Raw genomic sequence first — 21,547 nt, 5'->3', positions numbered from 1 at the left:
TGTTGGCTGAGTCGAAGTTACTGGGAGAGAAGGCACGGGCTGCTGATAGGGAGCTGATTAGGACGCCGGTTTTGGGTTGACTAGCTGGTCTGGAAGTGAAATACAATGAATTGATATATCGAGGTGACGGATCTTGTAGTGTGCACTGGCCCAAGGCTCAACGACTGGGAGCTGGCAACGGTGACGGCTGTGAAGTTTGGCGTACATACTGTGGTCCTACACCCAATTCTAAGTATCTTGCAGTAGTTGACGCGCTCCACAAGGTATCGCCAGGTTAGTACTGCAGTGGGTGACCATGCGGGAATCCCTGGTACCGTAATTTTTTTTTGTTGCTTTTACTCTCGCGGTGTCTGACCTTTTGAATTGCAGCACGTTGTTGAAGGTCCACGAGTGACGAGTAGAGTAGATGGGTTAGTAAGCGACATGACGAGCCAGGGAACGCACAGCTGTAGCATCACGTCATGTTTTCTCCATCTCCGGATCGTCTCATCTGACCGCCGAGCATATGCATGTAGAAACACGTTCTTCTCTCATCATGTGTGATCCACCTATCTCCACATGTCCATTTCCACCTCTTCCTCTCTCTCGGCGATAGCTTCTCGGCGAGTGACGCCCAACAGTCCTAACTCCTGACATGTGAACCGAAACCCCCCGGCAGTAGGCACCATACCTACATAGTATCTATCGGTCGCGCGACCTCCGAGCTCCGGGATCGATATACCTAGTACCAGTACATAAGAACACTCTACCATCTCCTTCCCTCTCCCTCCCTCTCACAGCACCAAGAACCATACACGACATAGACACCACGCTCAAGCACAATCACAAAAACCACACGAAGCACCTACTCAAGCTACCTCCAAAGTACAACCGCAGCAACCATGACCCTCGCCGACCGTTTGTCCCCCGTTCCCCGTTCCCCCTCCCATCCACTACAATCGAGCTCTAGCTAACGCCCGCCCCTCTTCCAGCCGCCTTCCCCTCCTCGGGTACATTCGACCTGATCTCCGCAGCCCTTTCCAACCCCTCTGCGCGCGCCTCGGCGATCAAGGCAGCAAACGGAGTATTCGTGTTCACGCTCAAGAATTCGTCCGGGGCGACCGCGAGCTGGAACATCGACCTGAAAGAGAGTGGGGCAGTCGCGCAGGGCGTGCCCGAAAAGAGCGATGTCACCATGAGCATGGCCGACGAGGACTTCCAGAAGCTGGTTGATGGGAAGGTTCAGGCCCAGCGCATGTTCATGACCGGCAAGTTGAAGGTTAAGGGCGATGTTATGAAGGCGACTAAGGCCGAGGTCGTGCTCAAGAGTGCGAGGAAGCCCGCGGCGAAGTTGTAGTTTGTTTGTGTGTGCGTTTGTGCGTAAGGGGAATGCAAAAGATGGGTTGGTTGGGTTGGGTTGGTTTGCGGGTAAATACTGCTCCACTGTATTGTATTGAAAATCGAACGGGACGTTTGTAGTCATTACTAGGTACTGCGCGTGGCTCTAATTCATCATATGCTATGTATGCTCCGGGTATCCCTCTACTCTAACCTGCCTATGCAACTCACTACTGCCTACAAAATCAAGCCCACTCTTGAAATTCCTCACAGACCCACGCACAGAACCGTTCCCACTCGTCCCTCCACAAGTGCAATCTCTGCTTCCTGATTCCCTCCTCGACACCGACCGGAACACCATCGAAAGCCGCGAACCTAACGCCCGTTTCCGCAAGATCTCCCAGTCCCTCGAGGCCCACATTGTCGTACGCCTGCAGCACCTGCCAGAAGTCGTGCGTCATGCTGCCCGTCTTGAGCTGTCCCAGGATTCCGGGGTCATCGTTGTTGATGCTGACGGGCACACCGTGGGCCATGACCGCAGGCAGCGGATGCTGCATGATGCTCGCGGTGAGCCGCAGGATCTCGTTAGAGATCGGGCAGACCTCGAGGCAGATGCCCTGTTCCCTGCTGAGCCGCATCAAGTGCGGGTGCTTATACATTGAGTAACCATGGCCGATGCGCTTTGCGCCCAGCAGCACGGCGTCGAAGAGGTTATCGTCCGTCTCTGTGCCGTCGCCGAGGGTCTCGCCCGCGTGCAGGTATAGCGGGATGTCGACGCCGGCGTCTGCGCACAGCCGGCGGAACTGCAGGAGCTCCGGGAGATGCGAGTGCAAGCTGCGGCCCTTGTCTTCCTGCGCGACCAGATCGAAGCCGGAGATGATGTGCGGGTGGCGCTTCTTGGCGTCGATGCACTCGTGCATGCTGGCGAGGATCGCGTCCGCCTCGAACGCGCGCACCTGTGTCCAGATAATCCGGCTGCCCCAGAACTCGCCGTTCATCTCGGCGACGTAGCCCGCGACCACCTCGCCGAAGATGCGGACCACCTCGTGGCGCGGCAGGATCTCGCCCGTGGTCGTGGCGCGCAGCTGCATCAGGAATGCGAGGCGGATGTCGGCCCACTTGCAGCCGTCGGCGTGCACGTTCTCGAGGATCTCGCGGACGAATCGACGGAAGATTGGCTCGTAGTAGATTATGCCGTGGATCACGCGGAATACGCTTTGGAACTTCGCCCAGATCAGGTTGATCCCCTCGTGGTGCTTCATTGATTCCTCCGGTGTGATGGTCGTGCGCGTCTTGAACCAGGCGCGGAAGGCGTCGCGCGGGGTCGTGGTGGCGGCGCATGGGAACGAGTCGACGGCGATGACGAGGGGGATCTTCGTTGCTGGTTTGTAGGCGCTGCTGTAGATCGACTCACTGCTAGTCTGCGTAACCGCCGAGTACTCGAACTCGAACATAGCAGCATAGAGGTTCTCCTGCGTCAATGGCATATCAGAGTAGATATGAACGCCCTCCGTCTCCAGAGCACGGTCGAGGAGCCAGTCCACTTCACTCAACGCCGTCAGCATACACCTCCTCAAGAGCGCGGAAAAGGGGACACCCACTGTCCACCATAGCTTCCAAATGGGCATGCAGCAGAGCACCCTTGGGAAACCTCTTGACCACCTTCCAGAGCAGCGAATTCTCCATCCTCCCCTTCGCCAGCGTGAAGCACATGCCGGGGAACACGTCTCCCTCATCCTCCTCGACTTTTCTCCACACATTCTCGGCCTCCCATTTCCGGATCTTCGAGACGATTGCCGCGGCCTTCTTCGCGGTTGGGGAGAGTCGTTGGCGGAAGGCGTAGTCTATGGCCCCGCTTAGCTCTCCGCATCCCTGGGATGGGCGGTGGAGGGGAAGAAGGTGAAGTGATGGAGGAACGTACCATGTCTCAGACTCTTCTCCTTTTCGACCAGAGCCGCACGCTGAGCTTCGTACTCTGCAATTTCCTCCTGCAGCGTCAGGACGCTATTCGCGGCGATGCCGTTGGTTGCCATCGTACTCTATGTGTCGTATATATATGCGGAGCGGGGTGGATGAGTGAGTGAGTGAGTGAGTGAGTGAGTGGTGGGGGAAGCAATGGAGGGGAGATCAGTGAAAAGGAGGCCCTGGGGGAGCTAATAAACCCTCGCCAGGCACCACCCGCAGTGGCTTTGACTCAGTCCCGTCCAATAGTTCGACAGCTCAACGCGTCCAGTTCCTTCTTCCTTCGATGCGAATGGAATGATTACTCTAGCAGCAGCAGCAACGACGATCTTCACGAAACGCGGGCGTCATGAGTCAATCGAACAAAGGCCCAGAGGGGTGCACCTATACTCTATATTAAACTCTGAACTTTTTTTTTCCTTTCTTTCTTTCTTTCTTTCTTTCTCTTTCACCTTCCCCTGCGTAACTAAGCACAGTACGCAGGCAGGCAGGCAATCTACTATACAAACGGCGAATTCCGCTGGGAACCCACAGAGTCATGGCCACGCTACCTACTCCACGGCCACCAGGTTCCCCGCATTTTTCTTTTCTGGATGGGAATTGAGCGAGGGGAGGCTTCCGTTTAAGGGTGGATTGAGAGCTCTCGTCCGGACAGAGACGTGGGGAGGCCCGGAGGCGGAACATTATTGGTTGGAGGGGAGCACGAGATCACGATCGAGGGGCAAGGGCCCGTTTGTGTCATGCAGACAGCATGGCTTTGGCTTTTTAGCGGCCAGTGAAGTCGGTACGTAAGTGCATCGTGAGAATGGGGATTGGAAGGCTTCCGCATCCGCTTGGGCGGTGGGGAGCTGTGGACGTGGGTGTGGACGTGGACGGACTTGGTCGTCCGAGGCTGATATGTACTTGGGAAGCTGGGACCTGTCCGTTTACCTGAACGTTGGCAGGCTGATGCGTTGTCGAAGCCAATTCCTCCGATGCAGTATGTGGTGTACATACTGTGCGAAGAACGACGTGAGAGGACACTGCCATTCAGCCCCTCAGATCCGCTGCTATAGGCGCCAACGCCCACTGTCGACGTCCATACGCGGCTACCAGCCAAAGCGAGCGTGACGCTGTGGGGGTGGCACCCGTTCAACGTTGGAATGGACCTGATTTGCAGTGCGGCTGAAGTTTCAACGGCATCGAAACATCTTCATGGCATGCAGCTGAAGATCGGGATGTGAAGTTTGGTACATATGTACGCATCGAAATCCATCAGCTTGCGATACTTCCTGATGCTGAGCGTTACCTACCGGTACCTATTATACTAATCCCCGTGCTGCTTTGTAGGACGGAGTTGCAAAACGCCCCGACCAGAGCCAGCCACTCTCCCACATACATACCTACTCTACTCCAAATCCATTCCCGCCTTCTGCTTGCTTGCTTGCTCTCTCTCTCTCCCTCCCTCCTCCTTCCTATCCAGGTTCCTGTCTCCACTCCGCCAGGTTCCCATTTTCTGGCTCCTCTCCTCCCCTCCCTGTCAGGCGGAACTCGCCTGCGCTACGATCAATACTCTACTCAGTACTCTACCGGTATGTGGGATATCGTATCGTCCTGCTCGGAATAAGAAACACCGGGTGATGGGATGCGAGGAAAGTACTTTACCCACGGTAGGAGGGCGGTTCCTACATACCGGTAGAGTAGTATTCACGTTCGGGCTGGCCAAGGGAGGTTCATGGGACTGGAATGCATCCCCCCTTGTTGTGTTGACCGCAGGCCTTTAAGAGTGAAGCCAAATATCTACCTACTGCACATAGTAGAGCAATATTTTAGATTCTAGACCCAAGCAGTAGGCCTCCAAACGTCCAACCTCCCTCTCTCCCTCCCCCATGTACGGCATGTATGTAAGGGAGAACTGCATCCCCCGTAGGCCGTTCCGAAGTTACAAAGCTACAACGAATCGGGTGGCGAGAAACCCATTCTTCGGGAGGATACCTACTCTACCTCAAAGTTGCAGTGTTGCAGTGTTGCAGTGTTGCAGTGTTGCAGTGTTGCAGTGTTGCAGTGTTGCAGTGTTGCAGTGTGGCCAAAGGGGTGGTGGTGAGACATGCAGTCGGTGAACGTAGGGCAGGCTGGACTGGGCCCCGCAAAATGAGGAGAGACGGGAATTGGCGATTATGTTCTTCGACTTCCCTTCGAGAACACGGATGAGAACCGTCGATCGGAGTCGTTCCGAGAAAGAGCCTAGAAACTTTAGAGAGAGAGCCACGAAGTTGGCTTGCAACGCTTGTTGCTAGCGAAACTAGGAACAGTCCAACTATTTACCACTAACCCGTGGTCTGGATACCGGTATCGGAGAAGAGATGTGGTGCGGGTGCGAGAGCGAGTCCCAGGGCTGTGAGAGAGCACGACAAAGCTGGGCATATGTAGAGCACATACGTTCGTTCGACATCATGAGAACCCATGGGAAGCGGGCACTCCGAATCGAACCAAGTTTCGTCGGTCGGTCGTCCGAGGGGAAAAAAGCAAAAGGGACGTTGGAAGAAGCGCGAAATGAACGCCTCCCAACAACGTTAAAAAGCAAAAAGAAATGCCCGATAACGTCACCCCGCCGCGCCCTCCGGAACTAGGTACTGAACGACTGAACGACTGAACGACTCTGCACTTCGTGCGAGAAGACATCGAGAATCCCCCTCTCTGTGTACTCAAAAGAAACGGAAGCTCAAATACCAGCACATTCCAGGCATCCTCCTATCGGCGCTCACTTACTTACTTCAGGGTATCATCATCTCCGCTGACCTGAGACGGGAGTGATTTGAAGGGTTATAGAGTGCTCAGAAGACCAGCCACGGGCTGGGCACTTGAGCAACCATCGACACAAATAAATAAGCAGTTTTGTGTCTCCACCAGTCGATTCTGTGCAGTGCAGATAAACTGTTGGCGAGCCCAAGCGGGAAGGTGGGTGGCTGCAGCCTAACGGCCAGAACGACATGTGAAGACGCCGTTCAATCGAAGCGCCTGTCTGAAGTCGGCAGGCGGTAAAGCTGCGATAGAGAGACACCGGTGAAAATGCTAGTTAATTGGCTCGTAGGGTCCACCGTCAATCAAATCGCCGTCGACGGCAAATATCGACTTCCAGCTTTTCGGAGCGGATGAGGTTCGAGCAGTGGCCAGAGAGAATGTGCAGGTTGAACCGGACTGATAGAGAAGCCTACCTGCCTGCTGCCTGCCCGCTTATTATCAGATATGCGGAGAGTCAGGCGAGTAATCTGTTTGCAGCACCGATCGGACCGCCGCCGCAAAGATTCAGTGCCGTCGGGCAGTTGGATGTGGAGACACTCATGGTACCATACCGTGCAGAGCTTGTGAGATAGGGAGATGCTGGAATGTCAGGGCATCAGTGGGATGGCATCGTCCCGAGTGGGGGGATGCTGGATACTTACTCGGGCCCCTCGTGTATGTGATCGAACATGCAGAAGCTTACTCCCCGCGCGGGAGCCGACGGTCATCGCCTCACCCGCCAGGCAAAGCTCCGGATGCTTGTCGCCTGTCCGATAAACTATCAGTACCCTCGCATGAAGAGATTCCAACGCCGGTACGGGTGTAGATACGGTAACTCTCACGTATCGATCGAGGCAGGCAGCCCAAGTAGCTGATTCAGAGTGGCCATCTGCCGGGGGGTTGTGGGGGGGTTGATCCCTCAAGGCCATGTGGAGTCTGTAGATATCAAGAGTGTGTAGAGTGTGCGCCTATATCGCGCCTTCCTATCGAACGCACGCACCAGGGTTTCGGCCGGTGCCGTGCCTGCCCAGCTAGTGGCAACTGGCAGGGGAGAGCCAGGGAAGCTGGTCGTGTGCGTGCGCGAGCGTGGTAGCACGAAACTCCGAAGAGCGGCAATCTATCTATCGTGGGGCATACCCAGGACTGCCCGAATATGGTGGCCGGACACTGGCCGGCCACCAGACTATAATACTCGGAACGTCTCCCCCCGCGGCCAATCTTTTTCTCTTCTTTTCGTTAGCTGCGTTCCGTTCAGTCCAATCCTTATTGCCTTTCGTGCTCATACGTACGCGTGCGCAGGTTCTCGACTGCTTATTGCAATCAGACTTTCTCGCAGGCTGGGCTTTCGCACCGCTCCACCGCTCCACCTCTTCCTCCCCGCCGCCGTTTCTCGAAGCATAACCTGCGAATCCGCCAGCCAAGAATGACCGACAACATTGACCACCAGCATCCGGCGGATCGCTACGCTTCGGCTCCTACGGCCGCAATGGCTCCTGCGTATCCCGACGAGAAGCGGACCGAAACAACGGCGGACGGCTCGTTGAGAAGCAGCCTGAAGGAGGGGAGGGATATCGAAGGCCAGAGGAATGTCCCCGAGGTCGAGAAGAAAGACGGGTGGTACCAGAAATATCACATGAAACACATTCTCAGAGCTTCCTGGCTGTGTTTGTTTACTGGGTTGGTCTCTCGTCGGCGCGAATGCCTACAGCCCAAACAATCGCTGACATGAGGGGAAATCCATAGCTGGTGGATCGCGAGTTTGGTCTTGCACAGGAATGACAAGAATTGGGTCGTTCCATTTCTTCTGTGGCTCTGCGTGGCTCTCCGAGTCCTCACTTTCTACGTTCAGGCGCGCCTGGTGATGGTTCCCCTGCGATTCGTCTGGAAGCAAACCGGCGTCCGAGTCATGAAGGCGGTCCCAGAGAAATGGCGCATCCCTGGCGCAGCAGCGATCGTGGTCGCGACATATCTGGTTGGATCGTTCGTCTCGAAGGAGACCGAGCAGAACACTCGCGCTGACCGTGCCATCTCCTGTCTGGGCCTGGTGGTCTTCATCTTCGTCCTGTGGGCGACGTCCCGCAACAGGGCTGCCATCAAATGGCATACCGTCATCGTCGGCATGCTGATGCAGTTCATCATCGCACTGTTCGTCCTGCGCACCGGCGTCGGCTACGACATCTTCAACTTTGTATCGACTCTCGCCCGCTCGCTTCTCGGCTTCGCGAAGGACGGTGTCGCGTTCCTGACCAACGAGGAGATTGCCAACCTGGGATACTTTTTCTTCTCGGTGCTGCCGGCAATCGTCTTCTTCATCGCGCTGGTCCAGCTGCTGTACTACTACCATATTCTGCACTGGTTCATCGGAAAGTTCGCAAAGTTCTTCTTCTGGTCCATGAAGGTTTCCGGGGCGGAGGCCGTTGTGGCTGCTGCGTCTCCCTTCATTGGTCAGGGAGAATCTGCCATGTTGATCAAGCCTTTCGTTCCTCACCTCACCATGGCCGAGCTCCACCAAGTCATGTGCTCCGGTTTCGCAACTATCGCCGGATCCGTCCTCGTCGCCTACCTCGCGATGGGAATCGACCCCCAGGCGCTCATCTCGTCCTGCGTCATGTCGATCCCGGCATCCCTCGCCGTCTCCAAGCTGCGCTACCCCGAGACCGAGGAGCCGTTGACCGCTGGCCACGTCTCGGTCCCCCACGATGACACGGACGAGGCTGCGAACGGACTGCATGCATTTGCCAACGGTACCTGGCTAGGTCTGAAGATCGCGGCCATGATCATGGGCACGCAGATGTGCATTATCGCCTTCATCGCGCTGATCGACGCCCTTCTCAGCTGGTGGGGGTATTACCTCAACATCTCCGACGGCCTCACTCTCGAGATGATCCTCGGCTACCTGCTGTACCCCGTCTCCTTCCTCCTCGGTGTCTCCCGACACGGCGACGACATCTACCGCGTAGCCCAACTCATCGGCCTCAAGCTCATCGGTATGCTCCCCCTCATCACCCTCCCTCCAACAGAATAGTTCACTAACATTCCCCAGCCAACGAATTCGTCGCCTACATTGCGCTCCAAAGCAACCCGCTCTACGCGAACCTGACGCAGCGCTCCCGCCTGATCGCCACCTACGCGCTCTGCGGCTTCGCGAACATTGGCAGTCTCGGAACGCAAATCGGAGTGCTCCAGCAGGTGGCCCCCGGCCGTGGCGGAGACGTCAGTCGTGTTGCCATCTCCGCTCTGCTCTCTGGCGCTATCTCAACGCTCACTAGTGCGTCGGTCGCTGGAATGGTTATTATTAGTGATACTTCGGAGATTTAAATAACTACCTAGATAGGTAGAGATGTTTGGGTATATGGGATGTATGGGATGTTGGAGCGGAGCTGCAGCTGAGAGATTAGAGATTAGTAGTAATAACTCTCGTTCTTGACTTACGTTACTTAGGTATGTTGATTGATGTGGGAGCTGGTCCATTGATGGGATGGGAGGTGTTTTGTTTGGTGTTCTGGGAATCGTTCTTTTTTTTTCTTTCTTTTTTTTCTTCGCAGTCATTGGGATTCAACCAGATGAGTTGATACTATATTTCCACTCGGAGAGAGAGAGATCTTCAGTTTATTTCGCATGCAGCCTACCTATCTAGACTATGGCGACCACTAACTTCCCGACCTTTCCAGCCAGCTTCTACTCGGCAGGTCCATTGACTTTGACTGGCTCCAAAGATAAGAGCGAGTGATATTCTGTGATGTGGTACGGGTTGGCCATGCGAGTGCACGGTCAAAGCAGACCCACGACCAAGTGCAGAATAGGTATGTGCATACCTACGAGATCGACATCTATAGTAACCCTCCCTCGGGCCTCCTTGCCAGGCTGCCACGCAAATCAGCACTTTGGCTTTCTCGGAACCGGGTCGCTGGGACACGCCAGTAGTCACTCTGGCTCCAAGATCCACCAAGTACAGTAGATAGTGCACATCTTTGGGCACGATTGATTCGGTGGAGACTGGCCGAAGTTGGAACGCATTGCCGATCTCACTTGAACCTTCTTTCCGCTGGATTCGTGGATATTTGTGGTATCGTCTTCTTCTTCTTCTTCTTCTTCTTCTTCTTCTTCTTCTTCTTCTTCCCGCTACCAGCTTGTCGAAGACACTCCGAGTTTTGTTCCCATACCGTACTACATTACTACCTCATACATACATGATATCCACATACCTACATCCGTACGCTCAAAACACGCCATGATATCTACATTCCATGCCGCCAGAAATCCGCTCACACACACAACACAACACAAACGCTTCTTGCCATGAATAGGAAATCCAACCTGCCCGAACCGTCTATCCCAAAAAACACCAAACCAAAATCCAAAATCCAAAAGCCAAAGAGATATGTACCAAGTAAATATTAAAAAGAAAAAAAAGAGTCATGACCCGCTGGCTAAATCTGCCGTTTAAACTCTCTCTCGGCCTCATGTCTCATCCTCGCGCGCTCCTTCTGCTGCCCGCGGATCTCCTGTATCCTATCGCCCTGCGCCTCATTTGTCAGGTCCGCAATCGAGCTTGTATCCTCCTCGTCAGGGGACTCCTTGATCCTCGAGTCGACGGAGACATCGCTCTCAGCTCCCCAATGGGTATGTCTCGCGTCGTCGCTGTTGTTGTTATTATTGTTAATATTAATGTTATTGGCGCCGCTGCCACCGACAACATTAGTCCTGAGTCCCACAGGCTGCATTTCCACATCGATGCCGCCGCGCGACGGCGAGGCGAACTCCTCCTCGAACCTTGTCTCGGTGTGCACGCTGATGCCTGCGCCCGTGTCGGTGCACGACTGCGAGTGGTGGCTGCTATCGAGGGTTTCGCCGCGGTAGATCCGGATTGCGCGCATGAAACTCGGGTCGAGAACGGCCATGATCGCGTAGAAGATCCCCCGCGCCCCGTACAGCCCGTAGTATACCGCGTATAGGTAGTAGTCCTCGCTCGTGTGGATTCCCGCCGTCGATATCCGGATGTCCCCGATCGTGATGATCATATTGACGATTGTCATTACGATTGGGTAGAGGGCTGGAGGTGGTTAGTGGGAGAGAGTGGTGGGGAGGGGAGGGAACGAACAGATTCGCACGATGACGTTGCGGAAGCCCCGTTGCGTGGTCAGATTATTTGCGGTTCTGCGGGCCAGGTTGGCGTGGAAGTCGGCATTGCCTTTGCCGTTGGAGTTGTTGGATAGGTGAGAGCTCTGATGCGAAGAGTCTCGTTTGATGACTTTGAGGGATGTAAACTGTCCACCCCCGGTAGCGGTTGTAAGTGGATGGTTCACTCGGAGGACGAAGCGGAGGAAATACCTTGTGTTTATATAGATGTGCAATTGTGATGCCGGCACATAGCATGGTTATAACCTCCGCCAGCACGATCCACAGTAGCTGTGTTGCTATCTGCCACACCAGCCGGTTGTGCACGCTGTGGTCGGTCAACCAGCATACGCCAATGACTGGATCCCAGCCGAATTTGCCCTTGATCACTATGGTCGGATCCTGTTAGGCGGTGAATGTCGTTGAAAGATGGAGGGACGGAGGAAACATACATGGTGGAAGGCTGATTGCGAGGTTGAGTGCAATTGGCACGATGATATACCTTGAATAAACCTTGTCAGCAAGCGATCTTGAAGGCCCTAGTCGGTGGAAGACACGAACCATTTCTCGAGCATTAGGCCATCGACCGAATGGACGAGGACGAGCTGCAGGTTGAGGGCTATGCACAGGATGAACCAGTTTGCGACACCGAGCCAGAACTGGATCAACCATGGGCCAGCAACTGTACTTCAGGTGTCAGCGACAGCGAAAGCGACGGGCGATGATTGAGGAAGACCAACCGCACCAGAACCCGCCCGAAACTTTGACACAGATAATGTAACTGATGCTATAAATCACTGTAGCGACAGCCGGGGAAAAGTGAGCGATTGATTCTTGATCCGTTATGTTCTTTCTGGGGATTGGCTTGGGTGCAAAGCGTACCACTGCAGAGTCGCACAGATGTAAGCTTGTCTTCCAGAAGTTTTTTTCTCCTTCCATGCATCGCGCCACACGACAGAAGTGGAGACTGAGACTGAGAAGGAAGACACTCACTCCGCAACCAATGCGTACACCAGCAATCTGAATGACAGGCGATCCAATGCCTTTCGCGTCTCTTGTCTCGAGTAGAGGACCGCGACGATGCCCAACACCACCAAACAGAACAGCCCGGATATTCCAGCCAGCGTAGCGCTCATATTGTTCTGTAGGGAGTGTGAGACTCGATCAGCACCGACTTGGAAGTCCCGAACCCCCAGCTCTTTTCTCCGGACTGACCATCATCAGGACCCTCTCCTCCGTCAACCAAGACGTCATCGTCGCTCGTTCCGCCGATTCCACGTCCGACGTAAAGGATCCGGTAGGAGGGATGAAGGTCGTCGTCATGTTTGGGGATGGGCGTATCGTCGTATTCGCCACATGGGAGGATTCGGTACGGCTGGTGTTGTGGCGGGGACAGACGTCTGCTGCTGTTGCGGGATGGCTCTGTGAAGATGCAGAGCGTTCTCTGGGGATGGCCGGCTGGTATTAACAGAGGACTGAAAGCCGTCTGCCATCCAAAAGAAAGTGAGCACTCTAGTGGCAAGCTCGCGCGAGACCAAAGGTTCCGTGCTTGATTGCCGATCATACGTAGCATGTCTGGAGGGTGGGCATCCCAGCGCAGCCTCATGCTCAATCCCACCATACAAACGGCGCTTGACCGCAGACAGGCTCCAAACCCTTTTACCTGCGGTGGGTGCTGCACAGTGCATCTCATCCTTCCTTGTCCTTCTTCTTTTTCTCTATCTTCTTCTTCTTCGGTACGCACCGCCTGATGCCCAGATTTCGGATAGTTGGATTTTCAGATAGATGGAGGGCCTACTCCATACCGGTATCTGCCGGTACCCTGGTAGTGCTCATCTAGTAGCGACACCCTGATCGCCGACGCCGACGAGTTCACCCCAGGAAGGTCCCCTCGGCGATTGCTCGGATGTCGACTCTTTGCCGTCGGGAAGCCGCTTTCCGTGTCCGAACGACGGTGGCGAAAGCATCTATTTTTCCGCGTCAGTATATATAGTATAACCTCCCCCCGGGATCTCTCTCCATCGAAGAGAGCTCCGACTGGTGGTTGGACTCTCACGGACTGGATCCGAAACACCGACCTGGGTTAGAGCACATGGCCGATCCATTTCCACCTAGAAGAACACTCTAGTCCACGGTTTTTCCCTCAACTCCGGCATCCTGTCCGACCTTCCTTCGTTCCCGGCAACGCAGTTGAAGGAGCAAGCAACAACCATGTGGCCGGGCTTTGACGTGGCGGGGGATTTGAGACAAAATACGAAATACTCGTGGCCACCATGTGTGGCGGACATCGCCGTCGGTCAATCAGATGCGAATTCTCGAGCCTGGAAGGAAAGAAGAAAGTCCAACTGCCGCGAGAAATGGGGCTTCGATTGGAATCCGTGAGCGCTTTTCTCCTGGGTTCTAACTAGCCGTCCTGGGTAACTTAGCAGCGTCCTTGACTGGGCGTTGCTGGCTGGGTGAGGTTGGTAACTACTCTCGCCGTGTCCCGCATGCGGTCGTGGCCAGCCAGTTGGTTTCGCGCAACGCAGGTACATACCTCATAAGACTCGCTCCTTTCGCCCACCGGTGGACGGGAGTAACTGTGAAAGGCGAGTCCTCAGCCCCGCGGAGGCGTCCGCTATATTAGTGCAGCAAATATATATGCAGCTTACATGTGATTGGAGAAACTTATAGTACCCAGCCTGCCATCGGAGATCCTACGCATCTGGAGTATGTATGATGTACGGTACCTACCTGATACGCCCCGCAAAATATGATACATAAGAAACACAAGACACCTAAAATTTGCTTCAAGCGGTCATCGGCAATTCAGGATCCTCTCGTCTCTGGTTTTTGAAAAGGCTTGAGTTTTCGTTTTTGGCGAGGGTCCGTTAACTCCTCTAGTCTGCTACATAACCGAACACGATGGATGATGTGGAAAATTGGGTGCGCCTTTCGCCCCGTAGTGCAAAAGGTGTCATTTTGAGCTAAAAAAGGTGGTTGCGGACTCGCGCCAAGAACGCAATAGGCGGACTGGAATAATCAGGGAAACGCCGAGTCGGGGCTTGTCGCGCTTGGAAGGAGCTTTCTTGATCTTCTCCGAATAACTGGGAGTTTACGGGGAAACCCATGGAGTAGGGGCAGTTCAAGCGATGGCGATCTCTAATATAGGGTACGGTATGCTCGGGAGGACGGTGTGGCCGCATGCTGCATCACCACCAGTTACATACCAGCCAGCCAGCAAATCATCAGCCCATTCACTTCCACCACGAAGGCTGCGACAATATATCAAATCTACTGAGTTCGATAGGGGGATTGGTAGGAAGATGTAACTGCTCTTTTGCTTTCTTCTTCTTCTTCTCCGGGCCCGGTGCCCTTCTATACATATGCAGAACATGTCTGCCATTGGGAGATAGACCCGGCGGCGAGACCAGACAGCAGAACACATCTCCTCCTCCAAATACAGTTCGCATGAACGAATCCTTGACTCCTTCAAACAGTTCTCCTTGAAACTTCATCATTGCCAGCGCCTTACAGCGGACATGAGGAGAGATCCTTCATGTGCTCCGGACGCCGTAATCTGATACAATACTCTCAGTCCGAGCTTGGCATTTCTTGCTCCATCGGAAGCCAATCCTGCGTTATCAAGATACATTTACGATACCGACGGTGATTGGCAAGGCTGGATCGAGTTCGAGTATGTACCTGTGTACCGCACAGATATGTGTATGTGGCGAGATTTCAATGGTTGGACGTAATTTGTTCACAGCATCACTCGACGGCTACTCAGTCAGTGTGCCTACCCGACCTAGCAAAACAGAACTCGTCACCAAGAAAACCCAGAACCCAGAACCCAGAACTCAGAATCCAGTTATCAAGAAAGAAATGATTAGGCGAACCTGGAAAACATGTACATACCAAGTAAGTACCTAGGCGAATCCAACTCCCCAAAGCCTATGGGAGCTGAACGACGAGCAGGATAGACTCCAAGAGCAAGGCGGATCACACCACCGAAGCAAGCTGGGGACAAGGTACGGTAGCAAAAGCAAAGCGTTCAAATTAGTCAATACGAATAGCGATTCTTGCCGCCAGGCCATTGGTACATAAGGCCGCCAGCGGTCAACGCACCCACCAATGATCGAGATTCGAGAAGGCCAGCACACAGCAGTGCGGCTGGAGGTGGTGGGTTAGCCATACCTACTGTCGGTCTGAAAGGCATCCGTTTGCAGGCAGGCCGAGATACATGGGAAAAACTTCCACCATTCAGCGCACACGCCTCATTCTTAAAGCTATGTAGTATGTATAAGAGCGAGTTACGGCCATCTAGATTCTAGACACGTCGGCGAGAGAAGGCTCTTGGTATCACCATGACACCATGTAATCCTCCATCCATCCAGAGGGAGGCATCCCGCACGCACCCTTGAAGTGCCCCGCCAGGCCGAAGTTCGAATGGAGGAGCCACGGAGGATGCACAGAAGGAAAGAATACCTAGGGCGAACGCAGTCGCCACACTGGTAGTATTGGATCTCCGAACTCATAGCAGCACTGGGGGAAACACCCCCAAACAACGACCGCACGGATTGACTGGAATATCCGGATTCATGGCGTGTGCATATGGTACCTCCTCGGAGGTAGCCCGGATGAGTCCGGGGATGCGCGCATCGATGCATACTCGCTGAGGTTTCTGCCCAGCCCTCACGGACTACTAGGTAAAAGGTGCAGGCGGATACCGTGCGCAACGCCCGAGTGACTGTCCAAGATAGCCAACCCGCCACGCTTCCTGGGGAGGGGACGGGAGCGGCTGTAGCTACATACGACGAATACCTAGACGCACTGTAAATCTCGCGGGATCATAGGTAGCTCGGTACGGTAGTGATTGAGTGCCGAGAGACTGGCGGTGGGACCCGTAAGCTGTTTGTTAGCGGGGCCTGGTCTGCTGTGGTCGATTCCATGATTGCCCTCATTAGACCCGAGTGCAATAAACCCAATACCGTCTGGTTCAAACCCGAGATCCAGTATAGGCCTACTTGTGGGCGATCCGAACTCGGGACTCGGAGGAGCCGGCGCTGCTAATAACGTACCCGGATTCCGGTCGGGAAGCTAATTTTCAGTACCACTGTCTGTATTTCCCGAGCAAATTCTTAGTATGCTGTATGTACATACATACAAAGCGGCCATCATCCCCGCCTTCTGCCAGCCGAGCTGACTTCATTTGAATTTCGGCATGGGACGTCGATCCAAAGCTCCACTGGCTGCAGCCCTTGTATCGTGTCGAGATATGCTTATCCACCAGTTGTATACATAGTAGAGCTCTATATCCGGCCTATCAAAGGAACGACTTGCTGACGGAGCTACTCTCCCACTCTCCTACTATATTTCTCCGCAGGGAGTCGAAGAGTATTGTTCATGGACGCGAGAAGGATCGACGTTCTTTCAACCGGAGTACGGATGGAGATTACGGTAGTTCTGGGAATGGGACTGTCGTTTACGGATGACGGGTAACCTGGCACATGGTCAGGAGGTTTATTGATGTTCACTGGGTTGGATCCAGCCATCCTGGGCCGAGTGTGGTTGCGTGATTATGAAGTGGTGGATCTTGGAATATCCCGGTCGCCTGTCGGTATATATGAGAGTTATGTTTTCAGTGGTGGTAGCGAAACTACCTACCCCACCAACACGTTTCCTTAGGATACTCGCAGATCCGTGGATCTTGATGTTTTGATGATCTGCCGCCGGTTAGCTACTAGGTAGTACCGGTTCTATCCAGCGGCCAACCTCCACTGGCAACTCGTACACTCGGCCGCTGTTGATATAGGTACTGCTTACCTAAGTAATTATATGCTGTTGGATCAGACTTTTAGCATCCGCAGGCTACTCGGCTCGCTGTTGATACCTAGATCCAAGGAAGCCCAGCTACTCTATCGTGTCATGTACTTAGGGGTCTCGGAAGCAAAAGGGACAACAGAGGTCGCCGCTCAACAGCACCTCCTTCGAATGCTTACATACTATAATGACGACCGCACGATTTGTGTACGGACATAGTTCCCGCGACGCGATAATATCGTTCTGGAGCGGACGGGCAAAAGAAGGCGACCGTCCGATCCGACACCAGAGAACCCTAGCCCAACAGATGAGTGATATCGCATGCTGGGCAAGGATGTCGTTGCACACATACTTTCTAGCAATTCATTTGAACACGGTCGGATTGAATCCGACTCTCGTCCGGCCTCACCGCAGAGGAAGAGTGGGGTAGGTGAGTAGGTACTTCTATAATTGTGATACCATCGGAGGTCCTATGTAACTATTCCATCAGAGTTCCCGGCTCCGGTCGAGCTCAGAGTCATTCGGGTGGGCGCGTGATCCGATAGTTGACTGAGTAAGTCCCCAGGCAACCCATGGCAGCCCGGTCCCACCCGATCCCGATTTTGCCGGCATGCCGTTCCCCAAACAACCAACCTTGAACCTACCTACCAACCCGCTTCCGCCCCCAACCAGGCAAACAAGCGAGTTGTGAGTCTTCACCTCCGAAACACGCACGCAAGCCCTGACCGTTGGTAATTGGGGAAACAAGACACGGAGCTCCGCAAGACGGTGGTGTCACAAGACGCTTTCGCTTACCAATTTTTGTAACGCGTAGAGTCAATGTATGTAGAGTACATACCCAAGTAAGTATGATATGTACAACTCGAGGGAGTCAATGCATGTCGACGTCTGGCACCTCTCAAGATCAAACACTCAGTCAGTCAGTCAGTCTGCCAGTCAGTCTGCCAGCCATCCCGAAAGCGCTTTGGAACGAAATGCCGTACAGTTACCGTACCGATGACTCCATCGCTACCAACCAACCCGCAACGAGCTGCTCTAGAGTACTGCACGCGCCGATCCGGGGTGGGGCGCTCCCAACCCGTCAAGTTTCGGGTCTCCCAGTCAGAACCTCGGACTTAATCGCTTTGCGCGTGTACGGCGTGAGTCAAGAGTCGGGTCCCAATAGAGGATGGTGACAAATGCTCGGAGTTTCAGCCAGGTATCGGTAAATATGTACATACATAGTTCTACTTTACATGGCTATTTGGAACTCGGAAGTTTCAGGTGGGGTATGTACGCCGCTCGCCGCACGCGAAGCTGTTCCCGTGGCCGAACGTTGTTGCCTGGAAGGAATGAAGGAACGATGGAACGAACGGAAGCAAGAAGGAAGAAGGTGATGGATAGATACCATCGACATCGACATCGACATTGATTGCGAGTGCTGGCCGCGCAGTCCACGCATATGCTCGCTCGCGCCGGGAATTCCTCCGGAATTCCTCCGAATTACGTCTCCAGGCTTCGTGTTTCTTTCGTGTCGTTGGGGCAGCGTTGAGTTCTCCTCTCGTTTGCCAAAGCGGGCTGGTTGGTTGGGTTGTTGAGCAGCGAGTGCGCAAACGTTGCGCATATGTATGCCGAGCACGGGACTCCGGCGGTACGGTACGTACGTTGCGAATACGATGACCCCTCCAAATCCCCCCCCACCTCATCCCCTTCCCCGCCCCACCACCACCACCTTTCGATGCGATAGTGAGCAGGTACATACTCTACATAGAGGAATAGCTTACACTAGCGGACCACCGCCTTCGAATTTCCCAGACCCCACGCTGTCCTCGGTGAATATGCATGCATGCATACGCGGATCGTCTGCACTGCCGCTCCTTCAGATTTCGCATAGGCATGTACCTATCTAACCTACCCGCTTGCATGGGAACTCAGCTACCCAAGCACTTACCTACCTCCACCGCACTCCACCGCACTCTACCGCACTCTACCGCACTCTACCGCACTCTACCGCACTCTACTTCTACCCTACTCTATTACTACCGAGCCACCTCTCCCTCCCGAAACCATGGGTCCTTTGTAAGCCAACCCTTGCCCGCCAAACTTGACGAAAGCACAGCCACAATCCTCCATCTCCCGTTTCTGAGGTATACGTAACGTCCTAAGGAAGCAACTATGTTTCGCGAAGGAACGATCACGGCGAGATTAGCCAGTGCCCTTGATTCATCTTTCTCGGGCTATGTATGTTTGTATGTAGGTAGGCATGTACATATGTAGGGTATGTACCCCACAGCCTGTCACGCCAGGGCCAGGGCCCAGCTCTCGGCCAGCCGCGGGCCCGGAGACCGATCAATCCGGGAGGATCAACCCCCCCCCCCCCCCCCCCCCCCCCCAATAGGTCTGTAGAGTATGATTCGTGGGCCCTCGAACTCAGCCTCCCACATGAAATAGGTACGTCTCAGCTGTTGGGAGCACTCGGGCTACGTCCCGGTCCCGCTCCTGGTCCTGGTCCCGGTTCCGGTTCCTGAACTAGCCATTTCGATACATACTCTACTCTAGGTACTTTACTCTCCATAACGTGGACGCGGAGGGAGGGGTTGGATCATGCCAATTTGTGAATAACGTTATCTTCATCTCCCCTAGGGCATCGCTTCGGCAGCGCCCCGATATCGGCCCCCCTCCCCGGCCCCCCCGTCCCCACCTGGGTACGCTACCAGCAGTTAGCGATCGGAAGGGGCGCCGGGAAATTTGAGCATGCCGCGTGAAACATCCGCACGATCCCGCGCGCGGGCGCGGGCTTGGAGGAGGCCGCCGCCGACGACGACAGTATGTAGAGTATATCGGGCTGCTCCCCGCGGCGACAAGCGATAGATGCCTTGCATATTCTACATAGGTAGAGTACATGCATACAAACGGCAGCCCCCGCAACACATGGGCACACATGGACAAATGCAAATACGAGACAGTCGTCACCGCGGGCTGGGTCACGGTAGCGTCTACCACACGTGCCGCGTGCATCGCCAGAATATGTAGGTAGATACTCGACGCGAAAACATATATCGAAATTGTACATCGACAGCTGAAGCCTGAAGCAACGTAGAGTACCTACATAATGTACGCGCGTGTGTACCACCACCTGCCCTCCCTCTCCCCTCCGCCTTCCCCCTCCCCCGCGCGCAGGCTTATCGTAGATTCGTAGATGCGTACATTCGTGGGTTCGTAGGGAAGAGTGCCGCATTAACCATCACTCGACTTGCTGTAGTACCGCAAATAGCTACGGTACCTGCAACTACTCTACACGTACATACCGGTTTGTGGCACTGGCCCATGGCCGTCCGACCCGAGTACGAAACCGATGCTCACATGGAAGTACAGACGCTGAGTGTGAACGCCCTGGCCGGCAGGCTGGCTTGTTGACTGGTTGGACGATTGGACGGGTAGTATTGGTTCGGAGGAGGCGCGGGGCACGACATACTCCAGTTACGGAGAGGCTCACGTCAACGTCAACCTCAACTCTGGATCACTAGACTAAGCAATTGGTCTCCGTGTCAGAGTCCGGGAGGCTGGGTGGGTTCCTTTCGAACCCATTCCTATGTCCGTCCTCCGGGAGGCCTAGTGGATCAAGTGACAAGCAACGGTATGGGATGGGATGGGATGGGATCCGCAGAGTAGAGTAAGTAGAGTAGAGTATGCCTCGCCTCGCCTTGCCTTGTCTCGTCTCGTCTCGTCTCGTCTCGTGGGAAAAGATGTATGTAGAGTATGTAGAGTGTGTAGGGAAGGACGCGACCGCGCCTCGGGGATGGTCATGGGTGTGAAGGTGGGAGGGCGGGGGTGTGGGAGGGTGAGAGTGAGAGAGAGGGAGGGACCGCAATTCCGGCACCGGTTACGTCCCCAGTAATATACCGTACCCTAGAGAGGCGTACCGGTAAAGACTGAATGCACGTCGCGAAACGGTATTTGCATTGTTTATACACAACCAGAACACAACCAATACACAACCAACTACACCATACAAAACTCCCCTACTTCATACTTCCCCATCATATCACAGGTAGACTACGTGTAGTCTCATGGCGTACCCCAAACTGTCGTAAACAAAAACAAAAAAAGCAAAAGAAACTTTAGTTAACGGGTTGCATCCCCCTTCCACCCTTCCACCGCACCCCCTACCGCGCTTAGCTAAGGTACCAAGCACCCAAGCACCCAAGCAAGTAACTATGCGTCATTCGCGAAAACCCGCCGGAGACCGGAGGTGGTTCTAGTTCCAGTTCCAGTTCCAGTTCGCAGACCCTCTCCTCTCTCTCTCTCTCGTTGCTTTGCTTTAGGTACTTCGTCGGTACGTAGCCCGCCGACCGTGAGCGACCCCGTGCAAAAAAACAAGATGCAGTTCTCGCCCGCCCGCGACGTCCTCGACGCCCATGGGGCTCGAGCTCGGATGGACTTTATGCCGTTCCCGACGTCGTCAGCTTAAGCGCTGCGCTGCGGCGCTGTATGGGGTTTGATGTATGTAGTCAGTGCAGTGTGGCTTAGCTCAGTCCTGTGTGTGCTGTGTGTATGATGGTTATCACGTTCAGCCAATTACACAGTTACATACACACTTCATAGACAT

The 21,547-nt window shown here is 54.4% G+C and overlaps 5 protein-coding genes across 5 annotated transcripts; 3 read left to right on the top strand and 2 right to left on the bottom strand.

Annotated features, from left to right (window-relative positions):
* Window positions 1-460: 460 nt before the first annotated feature.
* BZA05DRAFT_382584 (SCP2 sterol-binding domain-containing protein) lies at window positions 461-1,451 on the top strand. The gene is made up of 2 exons (XM_051482129.1): window positions 461-897; window positions 972-1,451. The coding sequence occupies exons 1-2, from the start codon at window positions 882-884 to the stop codon at window positions 1,334-1,336; spliced, it is 381 nt and encodes a 126-aa protein (XP_051344431.1). The 5' UTR covers window positions 461-881; the 3' UTR covers window positions 1,337-1,451.
* Window positions 1,452-3,420, bottom strand: BZA05DRAFT_366359 (uncharacterized protein). The gene is made up of 3 exons (XM_051481528.1): window positions 3,239-3,420; window positions 2,919-3,161; window positions 1,452-2,860 (listed from the first exon to the last, which is right to left on the bottom strand). The coding sequence occupies exons 1-3, from the start codon at window positions 3,348-3,350 to the stop codon at window positions 1,563-1,565; spliced, it is 1,653 nt and encodes a 550-aa protein (XP_051344430.1). The 5' UTR covers window positions 3,351-3,420; the 3' UTR covers window positions 1,452-1,562.
* On the top strand, window positions 3,328-4,814 carry BZA05DRAFT_15370 (uncharacterized protein). The gene is made up of 3 exons (XM_051479029.1): window positions 3,328-4,067; window positions 4,191-4,516; window positions 4,609-4,814. Exons 1-2 carry the CDS (start codon window positions 3,577-3,579, stop codon window positions 4,387-4,389), a joined length of 690 nt encoding a protein of 229 aa, XP_051344429.1. The 5' UTR covers window positions 3,328-3,576; the 3' UTR covers window positions 4,390-4,516; window positions 4,609-4,814.
* A 2,327-nt stretch (window positions 4,815-7,141) lies between these two features.
* Window positions 7,142-9,550, top strand: BZA05DRAFT_346202 (Na+ dependent nucleoside transporter C-terminus-domain-containing protein). The gene is made up of 3 exons (XM_051481188.1): window positions 7,142-7,716; window positions 7,783-9,026; window positions 9,083-9,550. Exons 1-3 carry the CDS (start codon window positions 7,463-7,465, stop codon window positions 9,355-9,357), a joined length of 1,773 nt encoding a protein of 590 aa, XP_051344428.1. The 5' UTR covers window positions 7,142-7,462; the 3' UTR covers window positions 9,358-9,550.
* A 919-nt stretch (window positions 9,551-10,469) lies between these two features.
* Window positions 10,470-12,480, bottom strand: BZA05DRAFT_440447 (uncharacterized protein; the record flags this gene model as incomplete). Its single annotated transcript, XM_051486597.1, has 8 exons — window positions 10,470-11,092; window positions 11,141-11,306; window positions 11,371-11,546; window positions 11,610-11,659; window positions 11,719-11,839; window positions 11,898-11,944; window positions 12,151-12,299; window positions 12,373-12,480. The coding sequence occupies 8 exons, from the start codon at window positions 12,478-12,480 to the stop codon at window positions 10,470-10,472; spliced, it is 1,440 nt and encodes a 479-aa protein (XP_051344427.1).
* Window positions 12,481-21,547: the final 9,067 nt, after the last annotated feature.

This window comes from Tricharina praecox (assembly GCF_024521635.1).
Source record: "Tricharina praecox strain CBS 144465 chromosome Unknown BZA05scaffold_1, whole genome shotgun sequence".
NCBI lineage: Eukaryota > Fungi > Ascomycota > Pezizomycetes > Pezizales > Pyronemataceae > Tricharina > Tricharina praecox.
This window is presented reverse-complemented; position numbering and strand designations above follow the sequence as displayed.